The sequence below is a fragment of the Nipponia nippon genome, unplaced genomic scaffold, assembly GCF_047370975.1.
Source record: "Nipponia nippon isolate SJK-2023a ecotype South Korea unplaced genomic scaffold, ASM4737097v1 scaffold_1, whole genome shotgun sequence".
NCBI lineage: Eukaryota > Metazoa > Chordata > Aves > Pelecaniformes > Threskiornithidae > Nipponia > Nipponia nippon.
Window position 1 is genome coordinate 71,597,130 of NW_028262290.1, and position 12,367 is coordinate 71,609,496.

Consider the following 12,367-nt stretch of genomic DNA (forward strand, 5'->3'; position numbering starts at 1 on the left):
TGATGCCTCATTCCGATGTTCTCCAGAGCCAGATCTGGAGCAAAACTTGCTTTTCAAATTAATTGTGCCAGAATGTCTTAGTGATATGTATAGGCTGGAACTATCAATGTTGTAATGCACGTGAATCCATTTCAGTGTAACTTTAGATTTCTACAGTAGATTAATTGTAGATAAATCCTTGGTGCAACAGTACTTCTGAAGCTTTTGTATGAGGAAAGAAACTTTTGCAAATTGTATATTCATTTAAATGAACCCAAAACTACCAGTTTTGTGCTAGTTACTTCGCAGCTACACCATTCTGAAAAATCATCTTTTTTTTTTATGTTTCCATAAAAATAAGGCATCTGACATGTACATGCACTTTTCTTTTGTAGGTGGAATGGAGAAAATAAAACAGCATACCTTTGCATTAGCTCACTACACCTATACTGTGCTGTCTACCTTAAAATATGCCAATGGGGCTCCTGTAGTACGTATTTACAGTGATACAGATTTCAGCAATCCTGATGTCCAGGGTCCAATCATTAATTTTAACGTGCTCGATGAAAATGGAGAGGTGATCGGCTTTTCACAGGTATGTTTTTCTCTTGCCTTAACTGAGCGTTATGTATATATTTTAAGCATATCGACAATGAGTTCTTTATCCTAAAGGAAATATTTTGTCCATAGTGGTCCCTTCTGAGGTTTTGGTTTGTTTCTTTGTAGCTCTGTGTAATATATGCACACCATTTTTAAAGTAGTAGAAAGAGAATCCAATAAATAATGCTAACACAATGGAAAGTACATAATAGCGAAAGCAAATATCTTACAGATTTAATACTCTACACACAGGAAATTTGAAAGTGGGCTGTTTTAACAGGATGCATTGACTAGGCAGTTTGGTTTCTTGTTGACTTCCTTCTCTAGAGTACTCAAAACGGGGAACTGAAGAGCAAGTCTAGAAAAGCTGATATAAGAGACTGCCGTGGAGCTTTGGCATACAAGTGAAGTCAGATCTCAAAATATTGCAGTCACCCATGAAAGAGGAGTTCTCTTTTCTCTTCAGTTCTAATAATTACATTCTTGTAATATTCCTGAGGAAGCATGGAATAAAGTTGAATGATCAGTGTAAGGAGTGAGATTCAAGCTCAAAAAATCCTTAAATGCTATCTTTCTCAACAGGTTTCTCTAGTCTTTATCCACCAGGTATGCTGAGTATCTGTAAGATGAAACTTTGTGCAACTTTTTTGCCTTCAGTATAGCGGTAATGGTGTATGACCATAATCGTGTATGACTGTGCACTGTGCAGGCAGTGGGTAATGTAGGGTAACGTAGCTCACTTCCTCATCAGCAGAAGTCAGAAAAAACACAGTGCTCTAGTTTTGCTTAATTCTTCTGTTTTTCACTGGCTTTTGATTGAATAAGCCCACAAGTCAAGTTCAAGTGTATGACCTTGATTTTTTTAAAAGCTGTCAATAACTGGCACCGCCTGTCTCAGCAACTACCTCCCTCTGCCAGCAGTAGTGGCAGAGCTGCATTGCTGTTGGAAGCTGATAATTCTGGACCATTAGGGAGAGAGTGGGAGTGCTCCAAAAGGCGTTCCTCAACACTCCTCTGCCAGAGGCGAGAAGAACTAGATAACGAGGCGAATGCAGAGACATGTCTACAAGAATACAAGAGGAGATCCATATATACACAAGGGAGAACAGAAGTGAAGCAGTTACTTTGTAGCCTGTCGATATAGAGTTTTACAATTTTTTTTAAGGCATTTACCACACTGATGAACATGGGATGGGCAAATGTATAGTACTGGAGAAGCTCTTCTTCTCATATGTCTTTTTTTGGACTATGCTACCAAATTGTCTCAAATGTTCACCACATTTCATTTCAAAGAATTCCACATTTTAGGAGTGAATTAGCCATTTATACAGTCTTGAATATGTGTGGCAATGTTCAGAAAAGACTGAAGATACTAACACAGCTGGGTTGGTAAAACACTCTGCAAACACTCTGATGTTGCTTCTGTCCTTTGGTTAAAACCAAAACCTTTATTTGCACTTCTGATTTTCACCATTTCTTAGTAAAAATGGCTCTTGCTTGTTTCACTTTTTTAAACTCAACTGTACCCCCCAAAAAAAAAATTTTATAGTCTTATGCCTCCATTGTGCCTGTTTGCTGCAGTGGCTGCTCATAAAAAGCTTCTTTATTGATCTGTATCATCTGGATTGTGCTATTCACCAGATTCTCGTCATTTCTGGCATGAATATGTAGAATGAAGAACTATAAAGTTTTCAAATGCATACCAGTCACATCTGCAGTGCCTGTTAGATTACTTTGTTTAATTAAAATAATGTGCAGTTTAATGACTTTTAGAAATTAACAAGCAACAGCGCTATTCTTTCCAAAGCTATAATACGTGTGATATATATATAATTGGCTTCTTTATGGAATGAAATTCTTTCATAGACATCTTACAGCAGTTATGGGGGAGAAAAATGTTTGCTGCTTCTTCATGATTACAAAGAAAATACATACATCAGAGAGTAAGCTTCATCAAACTGACAATATAATCTTATCTTCATACCTATATGCATGTCTAAAATTAGATAGGTTAAATCAAAGTTAAATCCAATACTTCCGTTAATGGTTTAGAAATGAAATAGTGTCCTCTAGTTTGGTCATGTCTGTGATCTGCACATTCATGTGGATTCACTGGTCAGTCTCCAAATGCAATCTAGTGGAGTCAGGAGACCACAGTTTCAGAAGGCTCCCAGCAAACATTTACGGGAATTTTTAAAGAAGGGAAAATTGGATGTTATTTCCATCTGACATACCTGCTACTAGCGGACACCAATTAATGACTCAGGTTGTATTTCAGCTAGTATATTAAAAGAAAAATGACAGAATGTCCTATTCCTTTATGGATGATATCTCATCTATAATTAATTACTTATAACCAAGCATCCAACCAGTTCTATTTGTCTTTCTGACAGGCAATTGTTATGTGCCCATTGCCTGTTAGAGGGCACTGTGTGGCTGGACATTAGCATTTGGTAGCCTGAAAAGGAGAATCTGACTAACCGATTCCAGAGAAAATATTATGACAAGGTTTGGAGCCGTTTATTTGGAACATTTGAGATTGGCAAGAAAGGCTTCAGTGTCAGTGTCTTCAGAGGACACCAAGTTTACATTTAAGCCTCAAGATTTACATAATTTACATGATATTCAAAACTCTGAACTAAGTCCAAGATATTTAGGATGTGAAAGGCATGTAGTGAAATACACGACATTTAACACTGCCACTGAAAAATGAAAGCAGGGAAAAAATGATGTCTTTCATCTGTGTAGCATTTGGGAGGAAAGCTGTTCTGACCCGCTTCTGTTACTGAAATCCATTTCTCACTGTTATCAGAGTTTAATTACCAGAGCTAACAAGATTGTGTCACTAAACACAAACATGCTTGAATTACATACATGGAGTCAACTGCACCAACAGGAAATAGCCACAGTCTCAAGTTCATCCTTGAGTAGAACCTTCATTGCAGCACTCAAGATCAAATGAAGGCATTTCATTGAAGTGAGACACACAAATGAAGCCATACCATGATTGCACTCTCAGGGATGGCAGTGTTTTTGACAGCCTCCTGTCCCAGTATATATGATATAGAACACTCAGATGTTAAGAAGTGATAAGATGGGAGTGAAATAATTATGGAAGTTGAATTGCTATTGTACTTTTTCATTTAAATATTTCTCTGTGATTGTTGAAGGGTATCACTGTTTTAGAGTATTATATTTGGAATAAACTTGCTTTGCATACTATATGTATCTTTGATTTAATTGACAGTTTAATTACTAGTTTAGTTATTTTGCTCTAAATGGTAACTAAAACAACTAAAGAAGAGGGACTTGCAGGCTTCAAACACCAACAGTCACTCAAAAGCTTTGGTTTTTCCTCAGGTTTTTCATGAAACATTTCTTTATCTAGGGATAAAACTCCTACAGTTTTGAAATCTCCATAAACCTCTTGTCTTTGGGCACTAAAACTACATTAAATTTCCTCCTTTGAGCTGCACCAAATACTTCCCATGAAAATTATCTCCTTCAGTAAAGCTGTCTTGTAGACTACTATTGGTAGTAATTTGTTCTTATAGAATCATAGAATATCCTGAGTTGGAAGGGACCCACAGGGATCATGGAGTCCAACTCCTGTCCCTGCATAGGACAACCCCAAAATTCACACCATATATCTGAGGGCGTTGTCCAATTGCTTCTTGAATGTTGTCAGGCTTGGCGCCATGACTACCTCCCAGGGGATCTTGTTTCAATGCTCCACCACCCTCTGGGTGAAGAACCCTTTCCTAATGTCCAACTTAACCCTCCCCTGGTATAGCTTCCTGCCGTTCCCTCGGGTTCTATCATTGGTTGTCAGGGAGAAGAGGTGAGCGCCTGCCCCTCCTCCTTCCCTTGTGAGGATGCTGTAGGCCGCGATGAGGTCTCCCCTCAGTCTTCTCCAGGCTGAACAGATCAAGTGACTTCAGCCGCTCCTCGTACGGCTTCCCCTCTAAACCCTCCACCATCTTCGTGGCTCTGCTCTGGACGCTCTCTAGTAGCTTCGTATCCTTTTTGTACTGTGGTGCCCAACACTGCACACAACGCTCAAGGTGAGGCCGCACCAGTGCAGAGTAGAGCGGGACCATCACCTCCCTCAACTGCCTAGAAATAGAGCGCTCGAACCCACGCCTCCAAGGGAGACTGCAAATTGAAATTCTTGAAGTTACTTGGGAGGGTAGCTGTGTTCTTTTTACACAAGCTGCCTGTCCTCTGCAGCAGCACATCTGTGATTTTATGTTAAGTGTTTATTTGCACTGCAGAACCAAAAAGCCCCGGTTATGAACAGGGGTTAAACTATGATGAGTACTTGACAGGTCCAGGATGTAAAGATGGCCTTTACGCCAAACAGCTTCTTCATATATACTTGCCTAGTGAGAATGGATGATTCTCCAGCATTATAGTTTTTGCTGTGAATGAAGTGTGGACAGATGACAGGCTGGTGATTTTGAAAGGTGAGAAAGTGCAGGGGTAGAGACAAAGGACCTCTGCTAAAGCAGTGGTGCAGGGTGGAAGCAGCAGAGTTGACATTAATGCTGCAAGCTGTCAATCTTCTTCTTCCTTGTGAGGCTACCAGGAAAAGAAACAATTAGCCCTAGATATTAAAGGGGGTTTGTGATGTCACAAAAATGGGGTTACATATATGCTCGATGCTGAGCTAATACTGCAGACTCTTCACACAGCGAATCACCATTGGCTCATTTATTAATAGTGAATATCTGTAGTCTTCAACATACATGAATGCCATGTGTTTATACATCCCCAAGTCCTTCCAATCTCTGAAGCACTGTTTGACAGCAACGACTCAGCTTCAGTTTGCATCCTTGCAATCTTCTTTATCAAAAGCTTGCGTATGACTCTATGAGGTTCCAACCTCTTTTGAATGCCAAAGAGGAGATGGAGCAGCTGTAAGGGAACAACATTGATTTGAAACAACAATCATCCACACACAAAAAGTGGATTTCTTACAAATCAGGTCAAAGTGCAAAGTTGTATGTACCCTTCCACTTGCAGATTTGAAAAAAATCACCGTCTCTGCTATGAGGGACCTTTTGTGTTAATATTATTTTAAATTTTCCTCTGTGTTCTGATAGGGAGAAGAGACCTGTGAAATGTTCTTTGTACATTCAGTAGATAATTCCAGAGTAATTTTATAATCCTTTCACACTTCATTCTGTAAAGTCAGTTTGGGATGTGGAAGAGGGGAAAGGGGTAAGCAGCAGAGATGGGCAGATAGAATTTCACCTGAAACGTTTCTTGAATTATATGCCCTGGAGAGCTCTTACCCAGTCACACTTTCCAGTTCAGTGTTTTCTGCCCCCAGTGAAAAATAGCACTTCCCTTATCAAACTTTTCCTTTTTTACTCTGGTCTTCTGAGACAATATTTTTTTTTTTTTCCTGTGTGTCATGGGCATAAAAAAGTGAGCAAGCCATCATAACTATCTTTTGAAAAATGGCCATCATTTCAGTTGTGGATTACCAGCTCTCTTTCCCACTCTGCTTTTTCACACTGCCTCCTTTGCCTGGAGCCTGAAGCTAAACAGAAGTAGCTTGCCATGATTGTCTCACTGCAAAAGTTCCCTTGGTATCCATATATTCTTGCCATGCCTCCTAAAAATCCTGTCAGGAAGGGAACAAGCATCAGTCCATTAGCAGTCTCAGCCTTCTTGCCTGCCACTTCACACTTGTGTGTGATAGACAAACTGCTATAACAGGAATCCGCTGCCAAAGATAGAGAATGTAAACATTTTGGTTTGCCTAAGGAAGGCTCTTGTGTAGTGTTGCATATGGATGAGTTTTGCCTCTCAAGACTGAGAACCTACTCAGATAGATTATGATCAGTTTTGTCTAGGAGCCTACATTAGCATGTCCTGGCTCATTCTCATCAACCCAGACAGAGTGAAGAGAGGTCTAGACTTTGAACTTATCTTTCTTCATCCACTTCTCAAGAAAAAAATATCAACACTTCTCAGCAGGTAACTTCTAGTGTGTGTCCCTTCAGCACAAATCTATAAGGCAATTTGATGACTGCTTTTATTATGGCATCTGCCCACTGACTCACCCACCTTCCTTCTATATCAACCTCCCTTGAGTTAATGTAAGGATAGACTCAATGACCCACTGTTGGGTTTTTTTTTCCTTTCCTGCCTTTACTTTTTATTATTCTGAAGTGAAAACCAGGGTCTTAAATTGGAATATGTGGCCCCAAATCACTTAGATGTAAGAACAGCCCCACAGGATCTCACCATGGCACCTTCTCTACCCCGGTAGCCTCTTTCTGGCAGTGTTCAAATGCTAGCTGTATAAGAAGAGGACAAAACCAGAATGAGACTCCACCAAGAAACAAAAGAAATTTTGTTTTCTTTTTAACCCCATTTATCCTTCTGCATCCAAAGCATCCTATGGCAGTGAATTGTCTTGGAAGCAGCTTAGCAGCCAAGCCAAATTCATCCCTGTGGTTTGAGAAGACATGGAGGGAGAAAAATAGATCTTAGGATTGCAGGGACTATGAAAGGTTACCCATCATCGTTGTGTGCCAAGAAAGTATCATCATTACCTGAACCTTTCCACAGCCTCCGGAGGCAGTTCATTCTGGAACTTACCTATATTCACTATTACAAAATATTTCCTAATGATTAACCTAAATTTCCCACAGTGCAGCTGAAGTCCATTATTACATGGATTGGACAAAGAAAGAGACATCAGTTTGGGCAGGAAAGCAGAAAAAAAGGAGATTCTGGCCATGAGAGGCAGAGGAGAGTTGGACAAGCAGACTGAAATGGTGTTGTATAGAAGAGGTGTCACCAGAGAAAAGATAGAGTGATATAGGCAGGTAGAGTTATTTTGTCTGTTTGCGTTTGGACAGGTCTGCAAACAGAAGGACAAAGTGGTGTGAGAGAGGATGGGAAATGCACATAAAAGTAATTGCTCAAGGTAAATAAAATGGTGATAGCCAGTTCTGGAAGCACCTTCATATTTTAAGTACACTTTCGTTGCTTTAGTTTCATGATGTTCTCTTTTAAGAGCTTCCTTTTCCTTCAGTGATGTTTTAATAAATTGCTTAGCTGGACCTAGATCAGTAGCCAGGACCGTGGCCAGGTGAAATCCCCTCCTTTTGCTGTGGTCTTTCAGTGTCACCTTGAGAGATTCAATGTCTGTCTTCCCCACTTATTCTAACCTCACGGGAGAGGAGAGGAAATATGTTAAATACTGGCAAATCTTCAGATATCAAGTGGCGGATACATTTGTATATACACACAGCTGGTTGAATACATATTGATATCACTATTTATCGTTACATGATAAAAGGGACCATGCAATACCTGTAGTGCGTAGATTTCTTGAAATAATTGCTCTTTGTGGCTTAGAAGGTATCCTCAGTCTCACTGGTAGATTAGCCCCAGTGCACTGTACATCTGGTGTATATAGGTACAGAATTAGAGCAATGACAACATGGGAATTAGAAGAGTGGGAAAAAAAGGAGCTACGGCATTTCACATGCACAGGAAGCTCTTACCAGGGCAATTTGATCAGACTACTGACCGGAGCCTGGTAGTAGCTATCAGTACTTGTCTGGAAATTCATACCATGTCCCTACAGGAGAAAGTGGGTTGCTGTTAAGCAACGATGAGGGATAATTTGTATTTTATTTAATCTGTGTGAAATAAATCTTCATAGAAAGTTATTAAGCAGGAGATCTTTATTGTTCTTCAAACCGCAATCCTTTTATGTTTTTTCCATCTGTTACTTTTCACTTTCATGTAAAACAATCATTCAGTTTTGCAGGTGGAGAAGTGCAGCATTTTTTCATCTGGGCCAGAGAAAATGGAAATACAGCATTTGTTAATTCCAGCTAAGAATCTCTGTGCAGAGATGGTCAAACAACTTCAAGTTAGTTACACTAATGCTTTTAGAAGCATATCCCCTCATTATATTAATTTTGATGACTCAGGGAAAGAAAAGTGTTCTTAACATGCCTAATGGGATTTTTGGACATCTTCCCAATAGCTACCTAAAAATTGCTGGGGTGATTGCTCACTATTGATTTTAGCTATAGATTTAGCCATTGATTTCAGGAAGCCAGGGATGGCAGATGGACCAGCACGATAGAATGCAAACAGGATTACAAGGGAAAAAAGATTATTGTGAAGATTCCTGTTGAACGTCCACTAATTTCTTTGATTCCAATTAGTTTCCAATTGCACTGTGGATGTCTGGTAAGCAGGGAGATAGCAGCAATGCAGCAAACTACACTGGCTTGCTAATAAATGGCACCTTGTTGCTTCAAACTGGCAAGAATTGCCATTACAATCTGGATCTTTGCTTACATTTGGTTACATGGCACGGGGCACTCAAAGACAGTCCTTACAACAAGGGGCTCTCTAAGTAGGGATTACTGACTGAGCATAAGGAGATGCTGTACTTGAGAGACTCAGTGTGATAACTGCAAACCTAGTTAGTAGATAATGAAGCTCTTTTCTTGCTGAGGAAGTAGTGGCAGAGTAGACGCTGAGTTGCTTTCTGTAATATCTCATTGTGGGAGGACACAGATGCATGTGAGATAGTATGCCTGAAATTCCCTACTATTAAAGTGCTCATCAGAGCTGGTCAAGGTTAGAAAGCTTCATGAAAGGCTAGGCTGAAGGTGTTGCCTGACACTGCTTCTCTGGAGTGTCCTTGCATGTTGCTAAGGAAAGGAGATAAAAGAAAGATACTCATAGTTGTTCACATGAAAGAATCTCAGATGAATGAGGGAGGCTAAATATTTTCTGCTTAGTAACAGGGCCAAACTGTGGCTCTAAACTACAGACCTTGTTGCACAGGGAGAAATGTGAAAAGAAACCACATGGTAGCAGCAAAAGAACTGCACTTTTGACAGTCTCTGCTGGATTCCTTTTTTCTCGATCTTGGTAAAAGCATATCAGCTGCTTCTGAACGCATGCAGCGTCCAGTTTCAGTCCACCATCTGAATCCTTCGAAGACAAAGAGAGCCTGGCTCCACCTGCTCTATTACCTTGCTTGCATCTTCCTTCCCGCCCCCCCCCCCCCCCAAATCCTGTATAGGACCCTCTATGGATGTAATTAAAGTAATATTTCAACACAGTCCATCATGGGATTTTAACCCTACAACCTCCCTGTGATCTATTATCCCCATTTTCAGGGGATAAATGCAGACAAAGGAGGATTTAAGTGATTTAAGAGAAAGAGAAAAAGGTGGAGAGGGTTTTGACTGGGACATGAATTAAATCTGTCACTAGACTTTCGTTATCATACACTGCACCTTTTTATTCCTAAGCATTGTTTCCACTTGTATTAGTCTGCTACATTCCCTTTTATCCCTTCTCGATATGAGTTATAGCTTAGTCTTCTGTGTTGTTTGCCTCTGGCTTCCATTTCTCTGACTAGTAGCAGTCTGACCCAAAGCCTTTAGCCTACGAAATAGCTAGGGATGCACAATGGGATGCAGAGATACAGGCCGGTGACTCACGAGGGAATGCTTTGTTAAAGTCAGAGTTAGGAAGCCACAAAGGGCTTGGGTTGCTTTGCTTTGCTTTTCTTCTTGGAATCCATCCTCTCCCTGATGTCATTTTATCAAACCAGATCTTCATTGTCACTGAATGCAGTTTAAAAAAAAAAAAAAAGAAGAAAAAGCTAAGAGAAAATGCCATTGGTTGGAGGGACCTGTGGCCACTGAGATGCCAAATCAAAGAAAACCAAGGTGTTTAGTCTACTCAGCCTGTTCAGTTTCAAATAGCTGGATCTTGGACTCATGAAGTTTATATATGATCCAAATAAGTCCATGCCCTAATTCACTGCATGTACTACAGAGAAGAAAAAAACAGTTGAAAAAATGTGAGGTCATCCATTAACGGTCAGGACTGTGTTTCATTTCTTCTGTATAGCCACCCCATCCCCAAAGTATCTTCTAGCTTCTGGATCACAGAAATGTGAAATTATCATTACTCCTTTAAACATGGAGGACCTGCAGTTTGCTATGTATATGACATCTTCTAAGTGAGAATTCCTGCAGAATGGCAACCCACATATTCTGAATTATGCTGATGTTTCCAGCCTGCTTCTCTTCCATCCAATCTGACCTGATATTTGACTGTCTTTGAAACGAGCAGAGAAAATTGTCATGTCTACTGCAAAGTTCCTGATAAGCTAGCATTTCCACTTTCAGGACAGTTTGGCAATTTCAGTAAATTTCAGCATCTCTGTTTAATAGTTCACTGCCTTCTGCCAAAGGGGTTTTGGTCAGTGAGTGATGAATGGGTGTAGACTGAAGAGAGATTTACGTCCACTCTCCAATTAGTTTAAACCATTGTCAACACACTAGATATGCAATAAGGAGGAGAGGATCAGGTTCACCAATACTGTGGGAACCTGCCCACATAGAAATTCTCTCCCTGGGATGGGAAAAAATGCCTCTGTTGCAGGAAACCGTGCAGTTAAACCAGTTTAAGTATACTGTAACTTAGCTAAAATGCTTTTTTCCTCCTACTAAATGATTTGGAAACAAGTGCTGATTTTTTTTTTTTCTTCTGACCTACTTTTTATTAAATTGTATTAAACAAGATTAAGTATGCATTTGCATCAGCAACAACATTTCACAGTCAAATGCCGGATGACAGAAAGAGCTAGCTTACTTTCTCTCCAATTCCATGCCATGAATCAGTGAATTAATTTACCAGTGGATGTGGAGAACAGTGTCATGAAGCCTGTTTTATAACCAGCCATCAGTGGTGTGCAGTGAAATTCTTGTAATGAGCAAATTCATCAGACAAACAAACTGCTCTGAAATTTGAGCATTGTAGAAAGTGGAATGAGAAGTCCAAATCCCAATTCCTGAAGGACAGTACCTGCCAGTATTGACTTATATGATTTTGGTTTTTTGGGGACACTTCATGATCTATTATAAAAAGTTCCTTTATTCCTGTGAATAATTCTTGTGACACTCAGTAAAATAACTTGCACAAGAAGTGCTTGCTTGACTAAGAGCTACAGAATTGGATCCTATGGGAATGACTTCAGCAGAGGTTCCTAAAGAATTCATCATTCTTAGTGAAAATCGTAGACTTAGTTGATTCGAAATAATGCAAAACTATGTGCTATTTGTAAATATTTACCATCACTTAGTATATATTTACCTACAGCAAGCATCATTCTCAGACTTATTTCAATGGAGCCTGAAGCCAGAGAGAAGCTTACACCTTTCAGTTGACCGCCACAGAGGCCCTGAAGTGAATGGATAGAAGTAGTCAGTCATGTAGCAAAGGCAGAGAAGTCACCAGTGCAGCTGTATGACAGAGAGTGGAAAATCAGAACACACCAGAATCAAATTTATTTTTGGAGCTGTCCAGCTGCTGAGTGCAAATTATAATACCAGCTATCCAAGGGGGACTATTGTAGGGTAGTGCATTAAAGCCAGGGGAAAAAAAACCCTCTCCACCTCAATATTTTTTATATTGAAAAAAAAATTGTAATAGTATTTATCAGATAGAGCACTCTGAAAAAAACCCTAACTGTAAGCATTTGGTCCATCTGGCAACACTAAAAGAAGGCTCACTGAGGAAGGGAACTGTGCTTGAAATAGAAATTATGTCTGAAAAAAAGAACTATTTTAAAAATGGATTTAGATGAACTTCATTCATGTGTGTTTATTAAACTTGAAGACCACAGCCTGGAAGTGTGAAAAGCACCTTTTGCTTGTCAAAAATCAAGATGATCTGACATCCGAAGTGTCAGGGTGTGAAGCAACCTACAGGGCTTGGC

At 39.8% G+C, this 12,367-nt stretch overlaps 1 protein-coding gene across 12 annotated transcripts in view; it reads left to right on the forward strand.

The window, feature by feature from the left end:
* Positions 1–12,367, forward strand: part of MOCOS (molybdenum cofactor sulfurase) — a 228,903-nt gene that overhangs the window by 173,927 nt on the left and 42,609 nt on the right. For all 12 annotated transcript variants that reach the window (XM_087759395.1, XM_087759405.1, XM_087759479.1 and 9 more), the window contains one exon: positions 375–574. In XM_087759395.1, coding sequence (XP_087615521.1) covers positions 375–574 — 200 coding nt within the window. The remainder of the gene's footprint in view (positions 1–374; positions 575–12,367) is intronic.